Source organism: Arvicanthis niloticus, chromosome 23, assembly GCF_011762505.2.
Source record: "Arvicanthis niloticus isolate mArvNil1 chromosome 23, mArvNil1.pat.X, whole genome shotgun sequence".
Classification (NCBI taxonomy): domain Eukaryota; kingdom Metazoa; phylum Chordata; class Mammalia; order Rodentia; family Muridae; genus Arvicanthis; species Arvicanthis niloticus.
In genome coordinates this window covers 34,886,333-34,908,832 of record NC_133430.1, presented here as the reverse complement: position 1 = coordinate 34,908,832, position 22,500 = coordinate 34,886,333, and the positions used below count along the sequence as shown (strand labels likewise).

Sequence of the window (22,500 nt, the reverse complement as noted above, 5' to 3'; positions counted from 1 at the left end):
GAGAGGCTCCTGTTTTCTTAGCTACTTCTAAAGAAAAAGTAGTGGGGATTTCTACAGCCTGGGCAGTCGGGGTTCTCAGTGAGGAGAGGAACATCTTCTGGTGCATAGGAAGAACAGAGTTTGGGGATCAGGAAGCTTGTTAAGGTGAAGAGCCTTTTTCTGATCCCCACCATCATCAGGCCACCACCCACCCAACCTATACCTTTAGATGGCAGAGGGCAGCCTGAGTTCTGAATGACAAAGGGCTTCACTGATCTTGTGATGGGGCCAGTAAGAAAGTGCCCCTGACCTGTCTCTGTTTTCTCAGAGCAGAATTGGCATGTTCATTGCTGGCCATTAGTAGTCAGAGCTCCTAATTCTACTGGCAGGCTATACTGAGACTACCTTCCTGTTTGCTACAGGCAGCATGATGATGGGCATAGGAGGAAGAACCTGTTGGGGGTTGGGTATTGGAAGACACTGAACCTGCTATCATGGACTTGGGATTCCCAATCCAGAGTGCCCTTGAGAGCCTTCATGTTGCCTCTTGTGTTAGTTCCAAAATACAAAATCTCCCTATTTAGACCACTAGAATTTATTTCTCCTACTCATTGCAGTTTTTGTTTTGTGGTTGTTGGTCTTTGTTTTTGTTTTGTGTGGTTTTTTTTGTTGTTGTTGTTATTTTGTTTGTTTTGTTTTTTCTCTGTAGCTATAATTGTTTTTTCTTGCATTATTTTTCTGTCTTTGGTTAGCATTTCTAAAGGTCTTGCCATCTCACCTCCTTGAAAAGATATTTTTTACCTTAGGTGGGTCTTTCAGTTTTAAATTCATTTATTCATTTCCTCTATCTGTTCTGTCTCTGGGCCCCTTTTTTTCCCACTCCTCCTTTCTTTCTTTGGGGAGACAGGAACTTGCTGGTCTCAGACTGCATTATTCAGGCAGCAATTGCCTGGAGAGAAACACTTCTCACAGGGCAACCTGGAATGCATTTGAATGAGAGATTTTAAAAGACAAAGAAGACAGAAACACTACATTTTGGGAGTCATGAGATGGCTCAGAGGTTATTTCCAGCAACCACATGGTGGCTCATAACCATCTAAAATGAGATCTGGTGCCTTCTTCTGCTGTGTAGGCAGAACACTGTATGCATAGTAAAGTGCTTGCCAACTATGGATGGTCCCAAGCATTGTCAACAACAACAGTCCACATCCTGTTGGTAGATGCAGAGGGAAGTAAAGTGAGTGAAGAATGAAAAATTATAAAAATCATTTTTAGAGAATATAAATATATAGATGCTTTTTAAGTTCTTTTAGGGACATGGAAATTTTTCTCTGAAACAAGCCAGGCCAGTTTGGGGAACTGGCTGTAAAGAATAAGAGTCGTTTAGGTGGCGACACAAAGTGACTGGGCTGTGGCTGGAGCAAGTGAGAATTAGTTAATAAATAGCTGGTAAATGACAGGGTAGGGCAGTGACATGGTAAAACCACATTTTTGAGAAGAATGAGTGTACTGAGTAATTTTCATGACTATAAACGATTCAGGGTGGGTTCCTCTGGAATGTTTCACTATTCTTATGTTATGTATCCTTGGCAACATCTTACCCCCTCCTCACTCCCCTGGTTTGTGGTTTTCCTCTTTAAAAGACCCCTTAGCCTGCCACTCGTGGTCAAACTCTGCTCTTGAGAGAGCTTGTGGTTTGACCTTGGCTGGCCAACTTCCCTAATAAAGCCTCTTTATTGCATCCAGGTACAGTGTCTTGCGAGAGTTTATGGGTGGTCACGACTTCCCGAGACTTGAGTGGGGGGTCTCCCAAATTTGGGGGTCTTCAGAAGCAAGCAGTTTTACAGACACTAAAACCATGCAATTAGCTCAGGTATCTTGATCCCAAGTCTCTAGAACAGGGCTGGGTACTCTCCTACATCAGGGGGTAGAAAAGGAGGTAATTTCAGATTGAACCACAGATGGTTCCAGCTGAGACAAGATGAGGAAAACTGCCTTGTCCTATCAGCCTCTAAGTCCTGGCATTTCATTTTCATTCATGAAAATTAGTTTTGCCTTTCAAACTTTTATGCATATTATGAGTAATTCATTTTATGGCCTATCAAGGTGAATATTCAATATTAACTATTTATTTATCATGACCTTTGTTTACTTAACTGTTGTTAAAGTATTTCCTTAAACACATTTTATGTGCACAGATTTTTGCCTGCATGTATGTTATGTCTATAAACTGTGTTCACGTCTGGTGCCCGCAGAGGCCAAAGAGAGAGCATCAATACCTAGCAACTGAAGCTCCAGACAGCTGTGAGTCATAATACTATTGCTCAGAATCAAATCCAGGTCCTCTGGAAGAGAAGCCAGTGTCCCTAGTCACTGAGCAATCTCCCCAGCCCTAGTTAAAGTATTTTTTCATCTCAGGATGGCCACCACTGGTCCCCTGATCACCATTTGCATGGATACTCTTTTTTTTTAAAAAAAAAAAATTGGGTTTTCTTCTTTTAAAAATAAGTTTACTCTATATATTTTAACTGAAGAATTTAACCCAATTTTATGTAACTGAGGTTCAGCACAACAAAGGATGTAATGTTGATAGTTCTTTCCATGATAGGGCAATGTAAACTATATTTAGTTTGAAGACAATCACATCCTTATAAATGGTAATTTAATACTGTTTTACTACCATACTCTTCCATGTCACACTGCACTTTTTACTGTCTGACAATTCCATCCATGGATATGATGAATATCACTTCTTGTATATGGAGCAGTCAAGGAAAAACTACACTTTTTTCTCTTTTGAAAATAGATTCCTTATGTTTATTCATTTATTTCTGAGCCAGGGTCTCAGTCTGTAGTCCAATCTGTCTTTGAATTCACTATGGAGCAGAAGCTGGCTTCAAGCTTCTAGGGACTCTCCAGCCTCTAATTCCTCTCTGCTGGCTAATAGATATTTATCACCACGGCACATTTAATTCATTTTTATTAACATGATTTTGTGAGATTTAGTGAAGGGAAATGTGGTTGTTATCATTAACCATTACACTCAGGGTCATTCCTAAAATAACAGTTAGATAAATGAAGAAATGTAAAACCATAATCCACTCCAACTATCAAACACACTAGATGCAATACAGAGGCTTGATCACAAACAAAGGAGTCCATTTCAAGGAAGGGCAGTTAATTCTCCACCCAAGTATCAGAGTTCCTTATTCATTTTCCAGAAGCTAGTGAGGGTTGTCTTGTTGGGTGGTAGTGGATTACTGGATTCAGCTTCCTGTGTCAAGGATTCCCGATCTCTCTGACCCTGATACTTCCACAGGCTCTTCACAAGGACCCTGTGTAAAGTGGGTAATGGAAAGGGCCAAAGGGGGTCATCAGGAGGCAGAAGAAAAGGATACACTAAAAGAAATAAAGGTGCTTTTCAAAAACAGAATTATATGGGTTCCTTTGTCAATGCTTTCTCATCCTAGGGGTAACAGGATCCAAACTAGGGAATAGCAATTCAGAAAACATTCTAAATCAAGGGTGTCAGTGGAAAATCAAAATTAGAAAGAGGATACACGTGTGAAAAAAAGAGTCAGCCCATTAGAGCCTAAGTAATTAAAAAAGAAATGAGCAGAATGGACATAACATAAATTATAATACAACAGAATATTATGTAATAATAAAATCTAAATATTAATAAACATATAAATAAATGATAAAATACAAATATAAAATAACTGTAATGATAAGATAATGAATAAACTACACATTAGAAAATAATGCATACTTTTTATAGGATTAGCTAGAATTTCTAATTATTGTAAGTTTTTCAAAAGAAATAATCAGTTTTCATAAAGATAAACTCTAAGTAAAATCAGACAATTATTTGTAATACAAAAATGAACCTGGAAATCTCTCAACTCTCTAAATGCAGTAATTTGATTAGATATAGTATAAGATTAGATATAGACTAGGGTGGTATAGCATAGTCTAGACTGACAGGAAATTTTCCCAATGGCTAAAACATTATGTGCTGACCTGAAGGTTCAGTGTTGCTCAGTGGTGAGTGACAGCCTGACCATCATCAACACTTGAGTTCTAAATCTCATGGATACATTGCTGAAGTTGTGTCCAAACCTGGGCTATGGTTTGAAAGGCAGCCTGTTCATTTCCCTTCTGTTGCTTCCTACTGCCACCATGTGGTAGCTTAGCAAAGTGCACTAAGGCCTGCCTGCATACATGTGCTACCAGGCATGTCAACCTGATCTGCCTGCAGGACCTGTCACCTACAAAGTCCAGGCTCGAGAACCACGTGTGCTATTGAGGTGGTGGCTGTTATTGGTCTAGTTCTTTTCTAGACAGGGTTTCTCTGTGTAACCTTGTCTGTCCAGTAGATCACTTTGTAGCAAGGCTGGCTTCAAACTCAAGAGATCCATATGCCTCTGTCTCCAGAGCAGTGGGATTAAAGGCTAGTGTCACAATCATCCAGCATAAACACATTGTTTAATCTATAAAAAATAATAATAAAAGAATAAAAAAATCCTCACTTCATAATGCTTTAAGTAAGTTTACATGTTTGTGTTGAGCTGCATGCGTGGCTCCCACTGATCACATGTACCACTGGTCTACAGGCTGCACATGTCTCTAGAGGCCTTTTGCAGGAAGCCAGGGAGAATGGAGGATCTAATGGAATGGAACTTCATTTGGGGAAAGGTAAAAATGGCCCAGTTTACAAAGACCAGTTGGTGTTGCTATCCTTCAAATATCTGGGACAAGGCGTAAAAGCACACAGAAGGGGAGGACACTGACAGATTCCACCCTGCTTGTGGAAGGCAGACTGAGACATCAGATGTCCTGCTATAACATTCCCTCTTGTCCTTTAGGAACAAGATTTACCTGTGCTCCTGGAGCTGGGCTGGTGACCAGAATCCCCAGGCATCATGCTGTATCTTTCCTCCCACAGGATGAGTGTCACAGGCATACCTAGTCATGCCCAGATGTCTATCAGGGTGTTGAGAATCCAAACTCAGGGTCACATGCTCTACCTCATCCGGTTATTTCTTCAGTCCCCAAAATGTTTCTTTACAGGTATAAAAAAAGAAGCAGAGTACTTGCATGACATGTGAAAGAGCTGGGGTTTAATCCTCAGAACTTCAAAGAAAACAGGATCTTAAGGATACTAGTAATATACTATCAAATGACTGAACAAGTTTGGGGTTTTTTCTTACAGATAAACAAATATAGTTTGAAAAGTATGAATATATACAATATGTGAAAATTCATTTGTTTTGAAACACAAAGTCAAAGGAATAATGGCAGTTTATACACAACTAAAGACAGGTTAATGGACTGAGCAAAGGGCTTAAGGAGAAAAACATAAAAAGTACAAAATAACCAGAGTTCCTGGAAGCTCCGAGGAAGCTCTGTATGTTACACCTGGAAGCTCAGAACTTCAGAGGAGAATCAACAAAAGGAATATTTTGGAAGAGAAAGGCTTTTTTCAAATAGACGAAAGACATGAATCTTCAGATTGGAAGTTTCCAAACCCTAAGCTAAATAATTAAAGGCTTTCACACCCAAGATCACATTACAGGACATTCTAGAAGAGCACAGAAAGAAGACTTGAAAAGAACTCTGTGAGAAGGGATAGGCAAGCCAGAAGACCAGGGAGTTCTATAGTTGTATTCTTTAGACCATGGTACTGTCAAGACAATAGAATCATACCTTCAAGATATGAAATAAAAGTCCAGAACTGGACTGGGGATGAATGGCTCAGTGGGAAAAGAACTTGACCTGTAATCACTGAGACCTGAGATGCTGGGCGCATGCTTGCAATCCCAGTGCTGGGGAGGTGGAGACAGGAAGATGCCCAAGATTTGTTGGCTGCCATGTCTAACCAATTGTTCACCTCCAGGCACAGTGAGACTTTGTCTCCAAAAAAGATTAATATCCAGATTGGTTTACACAACAGTGCTCAGTTCTTGTATCCTTAAAGCTTGTTAAATAAATATAGTAGTCCAGTCTCAATTATTTTGGAGAGAGCTAGGTTAAGAGAAAAACAAATACAGAAAAAAAGAGGCAATCAACTGTTTTCCTCCTGCATCCATATGCTTTAGAAATGTCTTTTGATACTTACTTTACATTAACAATAAAATAGACAGTGATCTAATACAATTGAAACCAGACCATGACAATGGTAACAGTAGCACATATTAAGGCAGCCAAAAGTTGATACAGAATCATCTAGAAAACTTTAAAATGGACATCACAAATACATATTAAATCTTCATGAACAAAATAGGAAAGATGGATTTTACATGTAGAAGTATAAAGAATGTGACCAATTGTTTTGGTACAGTAGAGTAGAAGGCAGGACATTCACTTGGCTTGAGTAAAACCCTCGGTTCTTGTCTGTGCTGCTTAGCACCATAAAACAGGGAGAGAGAAAAATCGAAATCAAAACAAACCTAAGAAGGGGTTAGTTATATGGCATTAAGAGGCTAGAGAGCTGACACAGAAGTTAGGAGGGCTGGCTGCTCTTGCAGAGACCCTGAGTCTGGTTCCCAGCACCCATGCTGTGTGATCCACAACCACCTGTAACTCCAGCTCTTGGGGATCAGAGTCTGGCCTCCACAAGAAACTACACTCACACTTACACACAGGGAAATAATCAGAGAGGGGTCGAGAGAGAGATAGATTTAAAAAATTATAAATATCAAATTTGAACGTAGAGACTCAATACTAAGTCCCCAGTGATTTTATTTCAAGATAGAATTCTCAAATTTGTGAATGGTTACATGACTCAAGAGACATCATTGACAACTTCTTCTGGTAATTGACACGGATTTGTCCATTGTGTGGATCCAATGAGTTTCAGATGAAATCATTTATTTATTAACGGGGGCGACGTGGGGGCACTTGTGGACGTACTGCTGCTTGTGGAGGACGTAATACTGCTTTTGAAATTGCACCAGAAGTAATCGAAGCCAAGACAAGAAATACTCGAGTACCTACAAGAATTATTAGCTTGTTGACACTCATATGTATTTTGGCTTTAAATGTTTTCCCAGCAGCAATTGAAGGACCACTGTTTACACTACCACCTGATCCTCTTTGTCTACAATGTGGTGGTTGCCAACCTTGGATACAGTGACAGTTGCCATTGTTGTTACACACCCCTCTGAAGTTACATGAACTTATGTTGCAATTATACTGCAAAGTTTGATGAAAGACACATTTCCGGCCTTTGCAGTATTTCCCTGGGCCACAGGTTGCACCATCCAATACAAAACTCATTTCAGGAAGTTCTGTCCCATGGTGTGCATCATACCCAAAGCAGTTTTCTTCTTTAATATCATGTACCTTTATGTGACGAAAGGTAGTGTGCTCACCTCCACCAGGAATACGAACGACACCATCACAGTGAATCTGTCCACATAAAATATCCTCCGTTTGACATGCAATAGGTCGGCTTCCTCCAAGTACCTCTTTAACCTCACAGTTTCCAAATCGGTCTCCTTTGACATTTAATTCTCTATAGCATGCTGGTGAAGCATCCTTTACTTGGTATCCAAAAAGAGCTTGACACTGCAAATCACGGTCGCTACAGTTTCCTGACATGCAAACTGCTAGTGGAGAACAAGGAGTTCCATCCATGATGTAAAAATTTGCTGGGCATTGCTCTGAGACTCCATTACAGTATTCTGGAAGATCACAAATACCAAATTTGTCTCTGCATATTGTTCCAGTGGGAGCAAACTGACAATTTTCACAGCAACCTCCTGCAGTACAAGTGCTGCCCTTGGTTAACTCACAATTGGTTCCACAACACTTATCAGACAAACAGTCTTTTAAAGAACCACAGTCACATTTTTCACCTTCATCCACTATCTTATTTCCACAACGAGGAACTACATAATTTAAGTTGTTATATGTAACACGTGCTTGACTAAAGCAAGGGTCCCAGTCATTCATATACACAAGTATCCTATCATGGGAACAATTGCTTAGCATATCCTGAAGAGTGGGAAATGCATTCATGATACAACTAGTCCTTCTGAAACAAACACAGCCAGGTTTATCATGCTCTAAATTCATAATGTGACCCACTGCGTGAGCCATTAAAGATGAACCCAGAAAGAAATGTTTTTTTCCTACATGTACAAATGCTACACCCCAGTTGGGGTTGCATGCACCATTCTGATTGGCTGCATACTCTTCATTTCCAATTTTCTCTCCTGCGAGAATAACTGTAGTGGCATGATGCATTTCCCAATAAAAGCCAGATTTCCAATAGCCAAAATGTTCTATAAATTTCCAAACATTATTAAACCAGCCAGGGTTGTAGGCTTCTTCCCTATTCCAAATACATATGGCACGTGCAAACACAAGAAATCCACTTACTCTATAAATGCTGTTTGCTATGTTGGTCATCATCATTGCTATGTCAAGTGAGGCAGTTTGGTTGCTTCCAATTTTTAGAAATAAGCTGTGAGTCATCGTGTAGTGTATTGCTATATTTTTTATATGTACACGCCACAGATACACGGGAGCTGCTCTGGGACTTCCAGCAAGCTGAGTCTCTTCAGGGGGGATATTTGCCTCTGCCATAATCTCATCATTTCTACACTTTTTAGACTTACGTGACCTTTCATCCACCACAAGCAGAGAAATTACATGCTCAAATTTTGAAGAAGATGCCAACGGTTTCATTTCATAAGTGGAGTCATCCACCTGTATCATTCCTTTCAGACCTCCAGTGCAGGTATCTAGTGTAGCTTGGGACCCTGGGACTCCTTCCAGGTAGCTGTAGAAGTAACAATCCCGAGGAACAAATGGGTAATCCTCCTGCTGGGCTCCTTGGTCATTAGAGGTATATACAGGAAAATTTTGAGGAATCATATTCTTCTTGAGTTTCATGTGGACCACGTGTCTTTGTCCCCTAAAGCGCATGCTGTAGGCGATGTGCTCTGACATATCACTTTTACCCATTCTCTGGGGAACCTTCCTGGGGATGACAATTTCAGAGGTAGAGAAGCGCCATTTGGGTGGGTCATGGGAACAGCAGGCTGGAGAAAACAGTGCCCAGAGCACAGAGAGCCAGAGAGCACCTTCCAGCAGGGCCCAAGTCCAGGTAGATGGTCTGAGGAAGGGAGCCATGGACCAAACCAAATCTGGTCCACTGGGTGGCACACAGGACTTAGACATCAAGTCATGAGGAGAGCAGAGTGAGGCAAGAGGCTTACAACCTCTGTAAGTAAAGGGAGGCAGGCTGTTACATAACAATGCTGTGCTCATCTAAGCATTGTGTGCTCAGTCATCTGGAGGGCCTATGGTGGAAGCCCCAGGGAACAGCAAAAAGTGGGAGGCACTTGGAGAAATAAGTATGTATTTGGGTTAAAACAGCTCATACCTGACTGTGAAAATTTAAGTGGCAAAAGGAAATTTGAGGTTTTAGGACAATTATATTGTATATTTACAGATATATACATGTATAACCGATATAATAAAACATAATTATCATAAAATGTATAACGTATCATATACATAACATACATAGTATATATGGTAAAATATACATCATGTCCTTCATGAGGAAAGAATTGAACATTTAATTATGTCCATAAAAAAATATTAGTAAGACCTTGGATACTCCTCTATTTGGGATCATGTTGGCAGAATTATGATTATAGAAATAACTTTGAGCAATTTTTTATCTTCATTTTGAGATTTAAGACAATATTTGTGTGTGTTTTTATATATCTCATGAACCATAATATATTATAGAATAAGTAATATATATTTTATAACATATATCACATAAAATATATCATATATGTTATATAATAAATATAGTTAATGTAAATTATATATTATATAAGGAAAGGCTTGACCATTTAATTATGTCCTTAAAAAAATTAGATGCTCCTCTATCAAGGATCTCGTGGAGAGAATTATTGTATATAGTAATAATTTCAGACACTTTATATCTTACTGGTCTGTTGCTAATATATTTTTCTGAATTTGTGGGATATTCTACATGTGTACACATGTTTCCTGGTTGATTTTCCTTTGTGTTTTCAAATTCTAGATTCTTTGCTTGCCTATTTGGTTTTTTTTTTTTTTTTTTTCAAGAGAGAAAGGGCACAGAGCTAGGTTGGTGGGGAGGGATGGAGGATCTGTGCTGAGGTCCAGCTCAGCATTCAGGTACTGAGAAAGGCAGCAAGGCTGGCATCAGCAGGAGCCAAAAGCTTTTGACTTCTGGCAATTTAACTGTCTCCTGCTGTTCTGTAGCCAGAAGATGATGACTTCTGGCAGTTTAATTGTCTCTTGCCATTCTGTGGCTAAAAGAGGTTGGCTTCTAGAAATTAACTCCTGCTGATAGCAGCAGGGAAATTAAGAAAACTTAGTTTCTTGGATTCTTTTCTCTTTGACTCAAGGGCCACTCACTAGCCAGGTGAGAAACTTGGAGTTTATTAACTCTTCATGACCCAGAGAGAATAGAAAAGAAAGTCAGGCACACACAGAGACATGTGCACATTGAATGAAGCAGAAAAGGTCTACACTGCCACTTCATTGTCTTTCTTAGGTTTGATACCTTCTAGAGAAAGAGATCACATGGTTTTCTAAGCATTTCTACATTCTATAAATTCATAGTAAGTTTAAACTAATACTTCATGTCATAGATCAAAAAGTTTAAAGAGCTACAGCAAAATTGTTTACATGTCTGTCCAGTAAGACTGTACTTAAATAAAAATCCACTATCATTTTCTGGCTCCACAAGTTCATTAGAAGTTTAAAACTTTAAAAGAATAGTTTTTTAAAATTTATTAAATATATTTACTGGAAGACGAAAAAAAAGCATGTCTCAACATCCAATTGGAGGCATATGGATAGAGCAAGTTTTTATGGTTCCTGGTTGTAAATGCCATACAATGTTGGCAGGGTAGTAAGTTAAAAATAACCACTCCCATGGTTATGCCCAATACACAAGTGAACATGAAATAAAGCAATAGTTTTTATGTCACATGTTAGAACAGATTTGTCAAGTGACAAATCAGCTGCCTTGTGTTTTGTTATTTTTAATAGTTTATATATAGATAAACTAGCCCATCATTTACTTTCTGTTCTTGTACCTACAATGAATTGTCCATTCCCAGTTTATGACTTTTGTTTACCAGATAATGGCCTCATTCCTAACCTACAAGGAATGTTTTCTTTGATTGTAAATTTATTACAAGTCTTTTCCCCCTAGTTCAATTACCTCACGACCCATGAAGGCTAACGAAACTCTATTTTTAGCTCTTATTCTATGGAGGGCTTGAGATTACGTGTGTCAATTTAGGGAGTTCTATAAAATTATGATCAGGTATTATGAACTCAAAAGTTCTTCTAAACAGCATTACTACATAAAACTAATTCTTCATATTGATTCTCCAGTAGGTATGCACAAAAGAATAGAAAAATACAAAGAAAATAATGCATTAAGCTCTGTAATAGTGGCAGGAAAGCTTATCAGCCGTGAGGAGCAATGAAGATTTTGAAAACTGTACATCTCAGAGCGCACCCAACACAACCATGAAAAACAGTGGGCCTTCTCTAGGAAATTCAGTTGCTTCTCATAGCATTTTCTAGATAGCTTCTGGAAGTGTTGAAAGGAACCGGAGAATGGGAAATCATGGTAGAAATATGTTGTATAAAATTGTTTTTCACTGCAATACAAAACAAGTATACCAACTGGAAGTCTTTGATGGAATGTTAAGGCTACATAGATGTCATGAAGAGAAAAAATCAGGTTGTAAAATACACTTTCTTATCAAATTCAAGTGAGTGATAACCAGTCCTCAAAAACCTATAAACATATTCTTAACTGTGTCCGTTCATAGAATTATTGTTTCTAAGTTTATTTCAAATACTTAAAATAAAATGCCAGCCCTAAGTCATGACGCCTAAAGTTTAGTGACAGCTAATCTGTTTAAGTGAATGATCTTCTACATTAACATTGGCAAATGTCTGACATTCGAAATGGCATGGGTGAATACCAGAGTGGCGGTAGTGACTAGGGGCTAAAACTAGACCAAAGGTTTCATTTGAAGGGAGCAGTAGAAGAGTGCAGATTGATGGAGGGGATTATGGAGTCAATCAGCAGATACCTGATATATGGAGTGATGGGGCATGGAAGGACATGTCTGGAGTGCTGGCAAAGGAGAGTCAAACATTATCACATGATGGTGTCCAAGTAAAACTCCCCTGCTGCCTCCTAAGTCTTTGTATCTGATTGCATGCTAGGTACACTTCACATGAGTGTTTCTAATAAATAAAAACCAGTATCTTGGTTCAGCTTTTTCCACCTCTTTCATCATTCAGATATCATTACCATCTGAGATGACCCCTTCACACCCATTAAAATGCTATCTTTACACAGTATTACAAGTATGTACTTTAATTGACTATGGAAAGTGACTGACTTAACTTATGACCGACATTTGTCATTTACTGTACGTGGTTGGTATCCATCTTAGTTAGGATTCCTTTTTTCTGTGATGAAATATCGTACAGGAAATCAAGTTAGAGAGAAATTGGTTTACCTCCACTTACAACTTTCAGGTTACACTCTATGATGAAGGGAAATTGGGGCAGAAACTCAAAGCAGAACAGGAACCTAGAGGCAGGAACTTAGGCAGAGGCCATGGAGGAGTACTGCTTACTGACTTGCACTATGTGACTTGCTCAGCCTTCCTTCTCACAGTACCCAGAACCAATCTCCCAGGGGTATTATCACCCATTGGGCTTGGTGCTTCGTTCCAGAATTGCTTGCTAATAATGCCTTCTTACATTTTGCATTGTTATATTCCTCATATATCTGGTGTGGTAGACTGGTCATGGAAAGACTCTCACTGTCTGTAGTCTGGTGCAACTACTTCCTGTGTGATTGCCTACTCTATTGGGCAATTTTCCTGCAGATCAAAATGAAGATCAACTTTCATCAAATAACATATTGTAGATGAATCAATGATTTTATAAAATTCCTGATTTGATTAAATAGTTTTAGGTGGTTATAGCAGTTGATAGAAAGTTTAAGGAGATGGTTTAAAATGTTTGCCAGAATGATATAATCAAGTTGGAATTGAGAGCAGAAATGTGCCCCTTCCATTTTAGAATAATGAGGACTAGATAGGCTGAAAAAGAAACACAGTGAGCTTTCATGTGTTGCAAACACAGATTGTACTTGGAATAGGAAAATACACTTGGGTCAAGGTTATGGTCAAAGAAAACTTTCATTCTAGGTTGTGTCTGAGTTCCTGGACCTTGTGATCTAGGGATGTGGCCACATTTTTCTTGTATGAGCCATGAAAAGGCAGGGCTATGAACAAAGAGTAAATCATTCTATTATGATTATAAGACTAGAGAAGAGATGATTCACAAATTTAGCAGAGCAAGACTTCAAAAATAAGGTGAAGTTAGATGATGATCTGTTCCTTCGTAAATACAAATTGTCATCAGTGAAGCATTGGGGGGAGGGGGGGATGTTCCACTCATAGACTGGCTTGTTTCCACTTTGTTAATCAATGACAAAAGAATTATTGCCTTGGGGTTATAATGACTTATGGAGAGAAAGATACATGGGAACTGTTTAGTTAAGTATGGATTTCAAAAGAAGAATGCATAAGCAATAATCCTGTTGCCATTTTCTTTTGTTTACTGATTTTAATCTGTTTTGAAAAAATATATTCTTGTGGTGATTGTTTTTAGAAAATATTGTGGCTATGAGGCAATCTTTTTCATACATAGAGAACTTTGCCTTAGATGGTATCAAAAGGCTAGGAGAAAAAGTAGATGGAGCATGCTTGTTGATGCATGCTCCATCCACCAAATGTATGTGTATGTAGGAATGTAGAATGTCGGGAGCTTGCTTTTTGAAACTTTGTTCCATCCATCCATAAAATGCATGTATATGTATGTATATAATGTGATTGGAACTTTACTCTATCCATTCAATGTGTGAATGTGTACATATGTATGCATAAATGTATATATGTACATATACGTATGTATGAAGTTGTTGGAGATTGTCTTGTTTTATCCAGTCCATGTTTGTGTATGTGAGTGTGAGTGAGTGTGTGTGTGTGTATGTGTATGTATGATTACCCCCCCATCCTCTTCTCCATCTTGCCAACCCTTTTAATAATTTAAAGGGTTCAGAGAGTTTCTCCCCAATCACAGTGAGTGCTGGACCCAATGAATCAAGCTTTATTCCCTCTGAGAAAAATCCTGCTGAATCATCAGTCTAGTCACTGGCTGCCATCTGTAGCATCCCCCATCATAGGATGCTTTCAGAACAGGCCCTTTTCAGCACTACCTATGCTGGCTCCAGAGGGCCTTGACAGATGTTCTACAAACTCTAAGAGAACACAGAGGCTAGCTCAGATACCATTCCCAGAGAATATATCAATCATAACTGAGAAAGGAAAATATTCCATGGTAAGACGAAATTTAAGCGTTATTTATTTACAAAGCAAGCTCTACAGAAAGCAATAAAAGGAAATTTTCAGTCTGAAGAGGTCCACACACTCAACAAGAAAAACAGCAACAACAACAAGAAGAAGAAGCCAGGGAATAAACAATAGCATACCAGTAAATAAAAGGAGGAAAAAACCAATATCATCACAACAAAATAGCAAGAATCAATAAACACAGCACAATGATAATTCTCAGTACTAATCAGCTCAATTCTTCAATTTAAAAAAAAAAACACAAATTACAAGACTGGATTAGAAGGTAGGATCCAGTTTTTCGGCTGCATCCAAAAACACACCTAACCTAATCAAAGCAGGATATAACCTCAGAATAAATGGATGGGATAATATATTGTAAGCAACGGTACCCAAAAAGGAAGCCAAGTAGCCATCATAATATGTCACAAGATAGAACTCAAAACAAAACTAATCAGAAGAGATAGGGAAAGATACCACATCATAGAAAAAAATCTACCAAGAGGATATTGCAATTCTAAACATGTATACAGCAAACACAAGGGCACACTAGTTCATAAAAGAAATACTTCTAGAGTTAAAATCACATAGTAACCTCCATAAACTGTGAGTGGGTGGCTTTAATACTCCACTTTCAACAGATAGTTCTTCCACACAAAAGGTAACTGGAGAAATACTAGAGTTAAGTTACATCATAAATCAGAAGGATCTAAAAAACAAACAAAACAACAGACAAAAACAAAACCATTTGCAGACCATTACATCCAAACACAAAATGTTATACCGGCTTCTCAACAACTCCTGGAATTTTTTCCAAAATTGACCACATACTCATACACAAAGTAAGTGTCAACAGATTAAAGAAAATTGAAATAACACCTTACATCCTAGATGATCTCAACAGATTAAAGATGGAGATCCATAACAACAGAAAGTACACAAAATCATGAAAACTGACCCATCCCATTTGAGAGAGTCAACCCCTGACACTATTCATGATACTCTGCTATGCTTGCAGATAGGAACCTAGCATAACTGTCTCCTGAGAGGTTTCATCTAGCAGTACATGGAGGCAGATGCAGAGAGTCACAGTCAAACATCAGGCAGAGATTGGAGAGCCTTGTGGAAGACTGGGAGATAGAAGCAAGCAAGCAAGAGGGGACAAGGACAACACAACAAGACATAGTCAAGTAATTAGGGATCTTGGGAGCTCACAGAGCCTGGGCCACAACCAGGGAGCATGCAGAAACTGAATCTAGACACCCCACACATTTTTAGCAAATGTGCAGCTTCAAGTGGGTTCCCTAAGAAGGTAAGTGGGACTGTGGGGAGTAGGGAGATGGGCTGTCTCAGTCTCTGTTTCCTGGCATTAGATTTCATTAACACTTACCATTACTGCCTGGTTGGGCCTCAGTGGAAGAGGAGGTGCCTAATCCTACTGGGACCAGATATCATCCCAGGATGTAGTAATACCCAAGGGTGACTCCCCTTCTATTCAGAGAAGGGGACTGGGCAATGGGAGAGGGACTTGTAAGATTCAGATTGGGAAGAGAAGAGGATGGAAAGTAATCTAGATGCAAACTTAATTTAAAAAATAATTGTTGAAAAAAAAGAACATGACAGAAATCAAGAAGGCATTTTAAAACATTTATTATTGAATGAAAATGAAAACATAGCATACTCAAACTGTGGGACACATAAAGACGATTCCAAAAGGTAAGTCCATACCCAGAATTGCCTACAGAAAAAACAACAAACAAACAAAACAAAAAAAAAAAAAAAAAAGAAAACCCAAAACTAAAAACACAAAAACAGGGGAGGGGGAGTCTCATGTTAGCAACTTTACAACACACCTTAAAGCCTTAGAACAAAGAGAACTAATACCCCTAAGAATGAAAAACTCAACCTTAGAACTGAAATCAATAAAATATCAAATAAAAAAACACTACAAATAATTTTTTTTTAAAAAAAGAGTTGGTTCTTTGAGAAAAATCAGTAAGATTAAGAAGCCCTTAGTCACCGGGCAGTGGTGGCACAGGCCTTTAATCCCAGCACTTGGGAGGCAGAGATGAGCGGATTTCTGAGTTTGAGCCCAACATGGTCTACAGAATGACTTCCAGGACAGCCAGGGCTATACAGAGAAACACTGTCTCAAAAAAACAAAACAAAAATAAAAACAAAAAAACAAAAAACAGAAATAAAACAAAAAGAAGCCCTTAGTCAAATTAATAAAAAAAAAACTGCAGAGACAAGATCCACATTAATAAAATTAGAGACACACATGGGATATTACATCAGACACTGAGGAAATCCAGAAGTACCTCATAACTGCTGGCTAAATAGAAACAGGAATTTAATGTATCCCTACGAAGAAAGCCCGGCGGGACCAATGTGTTCAGAGCAAAATTGTACCAGACCTTCAAAGAATTAATGCCATTGCACTTCAAATTATTCTGAAAAAATAGAAAGAAAAGGACAAACAAGACGAAGTATCTTTATTTGCAGGTGATAGGATTGTACCCACAAGAGATCCTAAATACTCCATCAGGAAATGTTTACACATGATAAAGAATTTTCAGCAAAGAACCATGATACAGAATTAACACCAAAAAATCAGTGGCCCTCGTGTACACAAATTACAAAAGGCTTGAGAGAAAAAAAATCAGAGAAACAACAGCTTTCACAATACCCTCAAAAACCAAAAAAAAAAAAAACCCAACAAAAAACAGAATATCTTGGGATATCTCTAGCCCAGATACTGACTTGTGTAATCAGAACTTTAAGACATCAAAGAAGATATCAAAAAACAAAAAGGTCTCACATGCTCATGAATTCTTAGGATTACATAGTGAAAACGGCCATGAAACCAAAAGCAATCAAAGATTTATGCATACTCATCAAAATCACAACACAATTCATCACAGAAATTGAAAGACAATTTTCAGTTTTGTATGAAAATACACACAAACACGGACACACACTGACACACACACACACACACACACACACACACACACACAAACCTAAATGATAAGAGAACAGCTGGAGGTATTGTCATGCTGGATCTCAAGTTTTATTACACAGACTTATTAGCAAGATATTTTAAAAAGCATGGTATTGGCACAAAACAAGAAATGTTGATCAATAGAGTTGAATTGAAGACCCAGGCTTAAGTCCACTACCTACAGATATCTAATTTCTTATAGAAAACCAAACGAAAGCAAAACTACACACTGTGGGGGAAGTATCTTATCCCAGCCATGTTATTGAAAATAGACTATTTTATCACAAAATGTATCTTGATTATGGTTTCCTTTCTCTCTACTGCTCTCAGTTCCTCCTCAAGTTTTCTCCCAGCCAGGTCCACTCCTTTTCTGTCTCTCATTAGAAAAGTTCATGCCTTGTGTTTCAGAAATACATGTAGAGCACTAAATATAGCTGCTTTTCATTTACATCACTAAGTATCCCATGGTATTTTTACCCCATAAAGTTACTTTTCCAGTTATTTGACTCCCAGAGTAAAGTCTGGGTCTCTAATTCAACTCTATTGACCAAACTAGAGCAATAAACAGCTTTGTGCTATTTCAAATAATGCTCATTAAAAAGCCAAACACTTTTATGTTTCCTAATGCATGACTACATCAATGTCATGTCACCATTTCATGAATGGTTTCTGCTCTCTGAACCAATTTTCAGTAATATTTTCGTCCTATAAAAAAGAAAAAAGTACAGGCTTCTTAGTGATAATAATGAAATATAAAAAAATAAAATGTATAAAGATGAAACAAAAAACTAACACATTAAAATTGGACATGACAAACAAAGGCAAAGAGCCAAAGAGAAGGCACAAGAATCAGCAGCTCACTCATTCACACACATTCAGAACTCCTATAACACTAATCTCTAAGTTATAATATATAGAAAAAGAACCTGATGCAGAACTGTGCAGGCCCTATTCATGCTGCCTCAGTCTCTGAGAGTTCATATGGGCTTTTGTCTGGTTGATTTAGAAGGCCTTGTTTCTTGGTGTCCCCCGGGCTTTCTGGCTCATACACCCTCTCTTCCTCCTCTTCTGTGGCATTCTCTGAGTCCTGGGGGAGGAATTGGATGAAGACTCTCATTTAGGGCTGAATGTTTCAAGGTCTCTCACATTCTGCATAATGTCTGGCTGGAGGCCTCAGTATTTGTTCCCATCTGCTGTGGAAGGAAGCTCCAGTGATGATGGCTGAGCAAGGCACTGATCTATGAGTATAGCAGAGTGCCATTAGAAGTCATTTTATTACAAGTTCAGTTTGGTTTAGTTTCATTTTGTTTTGTCTGTTTGCTGATTTTCAGATCATTATTTGGTTTTACCTTGGGTCCCTGGACTATGTAATGTCTGGTTGTTGGTTACCCAAGAAGTGTTGAGTATGGGTCCCATCTTGTGGAATGGACCTTAAATAAAACAGATATTGGGTAGACATGTCCATAAGCTTTGTGCCACTGTTATGGCTACAATTTCTGCTGGGAAACTACCTACAGAAGAATGGAATTAAGATTCATAACTTTCACCTGGTAAAAAATCAATTCAAATGGATCAAAGGAGACAATTTAGGAGCCAAAACACTGAAACTTATAGATAGAGAACACTCCTTAGGACTTTTCGGTAGATGAGAATTTTCTTTCTTTTTTATTGAATATTTTATTTATTTATATTTTAGATGTTATCCCTTTTCCCGGTTTCTCCTCCAGAAGCACTCTACTTCACCCTCCCTCCCCTTGGTTCTATGAGGATGCTCACCCAACCACTCTTGCCTCCCCACCCTTGCATTCCCCTACACTGGAACATTGAACCTTCACAGAAGCAAGGGCCTCCCCTCCCATTGATGTCCAACAATGCCATCCTCATCTACATATGTGGGTGTGTTGCGGACCACTCTGCAACATGTTTGAGGGCCAAAATATTGCAGACCACTCTGTCAATGTTGGAACCCGCACTGCCAAAAGCCTTGGGGGCTAAATTGTTAGAGCCTGCACTGCCCCAAGCTGCTCCAGTCTGAGGGTAGGGGTTCAGCAAGAGAGAGAGTGAGGACAGATGTGAAGAATGGAGACCAGACAGAGTGTGATTCAATCCTGTTTATTCTTCAGTCTTTCTTCCTAGTCCAAGCCCCAAGTCTTGAGTCCCTAGTCCCTAGTTCCTAGTCCCTAGTGCCTCCAAGTTCCAAGTTCCAAGTTCTAGTCTTGAGTCTCATCCACGTACAAGTGTCTAATTCCTAGGTCCTGTCTCAAGTCTCAAGTGCCTACTCCAAGTGCCTAATACTTAATAAATTTCTTCTGTCTGCCTCTTGCCTTTTATATGTCTCACTTCTAAGCCATGCCTCTAAGTCACACCCTTAGGTCTTATCTCTAAATCACACCATAAGTCACACCCTCAAGTCTTGGCTCTAAATCACATATTTAAGTCTCATACACCCAAGCGAAAGATCCTGGGTATCTAAAACAATATGTTATCAGAGTGTGTTCAGCTGTTGTAGGCTGTTGTAATCAAGTCTCTTGTCAGGGTATATGGCTCAAGATGGCTACACTGATGATAGCTGCCTTCTGTTGGCTCCCCACATGGGTGGAGCCATGGGTCACTGCATGTGTATTCTTTGGTTGGTGGTTCACTACCAGGGAGCTTTACTCTTGCAGCATGAGGTACAACCTTGTCTATCTCTGTAACACAGCTTCTTTGTGCTCTCAGAAAACACTTTCTAGAAGATTTCACCTCAGTGATGCTGGTCTCTCATAAATCACTGCTAATTTAATTGCTCCAGCTAACCAGCATAAATTGTCTCAATAGTCCCTTCTATTCTGGACTCTAAAGCAAGAGTCACATGGCTAAAGCCAATGAGTTATGCTGCTTGCTGGAACTGGAACATGGCCCCCTTAGTCTATTACCAGCCTCCTGTTTTCCAACTCACTCGATGCCTAAGCTTGGCTGTCCTAGAACTTGCTCTGTAGATTAACTTTAAACTCAGAGATCTGCATGGCCCTGCCTGCTGGGATTAAAACTGTATACCACCCGGACTTAAACTTAGCTGGGTGAAATCTTGCCCCCAAGTGCCACTCTCTTCATCTGTTATCTCCTAAAACATACGATTCAGCTTCATTCTACTTCCTGGTGCCCCTTTAATACTTCTTGTATGATAGTTTGTATTTTTCCTTTCTCAGATTTCTCCTTTTCATTAAACTGCTTTTCATAAGAGCGAACTTTAAGAATAACACAGCAGAATTTATACCAGGTTGTCTTGAGACTTCCTTGTTCAAATCAATCTAATACTCCTCAAGTTATCCCCAGGCAGACTTTTTAGACAATGGCAAAAGGCAGCCATATGCTCTATCAAAATACCATAAAAACAGTCTCTATACCACATTCTGAAATTTTTCTTCACTGAAACCTCTTGGGCCAGGTCTGCACAGTTCAAATCACTCTCAGCAACAAAGTCTTCCATATTCCTAGTAGGACAACCCATGAAGCCATACTTAAAGCATTCTACTACTGTCCTAATGCAATATCTCCAAATCTACATTCTTCCAAACAAAAGCATGGTCAATCCTATCACAGCAGTACCCCAGTCCCTGGTAACAACTTCTGTATTACGGTTTTACTACTGTTAGTAGTCAGCATGACCAAGGTAACCCTTACAAATGCAACATTTAATTGGGGCTGGCTTACATGTTCAGAGCTTTAGTCCTTTAACATCAAGGCTAGAGCATGGCAGCATCCAGGCAGGCATGATGCAGGAAGAGCTGAGAGTTCCACATCTTCATATGAAGGCTACTAGGAAGAGACTGGCTTCCAGGTAGCTAGGACAAGGGTATTAAAGGCCATGTTCAGATGTCGCAGGGTGTGGCGGTACCCAAGATGCACTTCTCCTTCTCTGAATTGAAAGCTAGGAGGCAGTGGAGGGGAAGGATTTGTAATGGTGGACCTGGGGAGAGAGGAGGAAGGGTGGCTGTTATTGGGATGAAATGTGAATAAAAATGTAATAAAAAATAAAATAATAAAAATGAAAAAGAAGATTTTATCCTTATTACCATTTGTATATTAATTATAACTATGTATGTGTGAGAGAAGATTTTATCATTATTACCATTTGTATATTAATTATAACTATGTATGTGTGAGAGGGCATGTGCTGATATAAATACAGGTGCCCAAGGAGTTACCAACACCAAAGCCTCCTGAAGTTGTACTTACACATGGTGGTCAGCCACCCACTGCCAGGAGCCAACCTTACTCCATTTTGAAAGAATAGTTTTAGGTTTTGTTTTTCCTCAGGTATCGACTCCTGAGAAAGCAAGTTTCAAATGGACGCTGCACCCTAAAGAAAGTGGTCACTGTTCCCTCAGTTAGACAAAAACATCTGAAGTTGCGAGATATCCACCATGGCAGAATGCCCAGCTTCTGTGAATTCCCCCAAACACATCATCCCCTTCCCTGCCTGTATGAATTGCCTGAGAAAATACAGCTCGGTGAACTTTGATCAGAAAATGTGTCTTGGTTCCATTCTTTGCATCTCCTGTCCCTTTCATTCTCTCCACTTCTCTCTTAGGTTATGCAGGTGTAGACCCTGCAGGCCGTGACAACTGGTGGCACACGCCTTTAATCCCAGCACTTGGGAAGCAGAGGCAGGTGGATTTCTAAGTTTGAGGCCAGCCTGGTCTACAAAGTGAGTCCCAGGACAGCCAGGGCTTACACAGAGAAACCCTGTCTTGAAAACCCAGAGAGAGAGAGAGAGAGAGAGAGAGAGAGAGAGAGAGAGAGAGAGAGAGAGAGAGAGAGAATGAGAATCAATCTTAATCTTAATGGTCTTCATGAATGCTACCTAAGAACTCAATTGCTCCTGCGTGGAAAATTTCCTTTCTTTCACTATTGAATATTTGAAATATTTTGTTTGTATTAAGACTTTCTGAACTCTATTCAAATATTTTACTTTGTACAACTAAAATTAATTGTCTCATAAAACTTTAAAAGCTTATAAAATAATTTATTTTAGGATGTATCTATCTCATGTACAAA

At 39.0% G+C, this 22,500-nt stretch overlaps 2 protein-coding genes across 12 annotated transcripts in view; both read right to left on the bottom strand.

The window, feature by feature from the left end:
• Positions 1–22,500, bottom strand: part of LOC143437022 (disintegrin and metalloproteinase domain-containing protein 21-like) — an 80,623-nt gene that overhangs the window by 8,352 nt on the left and 49,771 nt on the right. For 6 of the 11 annotated variants that reach the window (XR_013106725.1, XR_013106727.1, XR_013106732.1 and 3 more), the window contains 2 exons: positions 21,154–21,409; positions 18,387–18,547 (listed from right to left, as the gene is read on the bottom strand). Coding sequence is in view for 1 of the 11 variants with exons in the window: in XM_076921805.1 (XP_076777920.1) it covers positions 21,312–21,409 (98 nt within the window). In the remaining 10 variants the exon portion in view is untranslated. Of the gene's footprint in view, positions 1–4,860; positions 5,045–17,163; positions 18,166–18,386; positions 18,699–18,897; positions 21,410–22,500 lie in introns of those variants that run through there. The other 5 variants (XR_013106726.1, XR_013106731.1, XR_013106728.1 and 2 more) reach the window with 5 other exon arrangements.
• LOC143437021 (disintegrin and metalloproteinase domain-containing protein 21-like) lies at positions 5,476–13,444 on the bottom strand. The gene has a single exon (XM_076921799.1). The coding sequence runs from the start codon at positions 9,259–9,261 to the stop codon at positions 6,859–6,861; it is 2,403 nt and encodes an 800-aa protein (XP_076777914.1). The 5' UTR covers positions 9,262–13,444; the 3' UTR covers positions 5,476–6,858.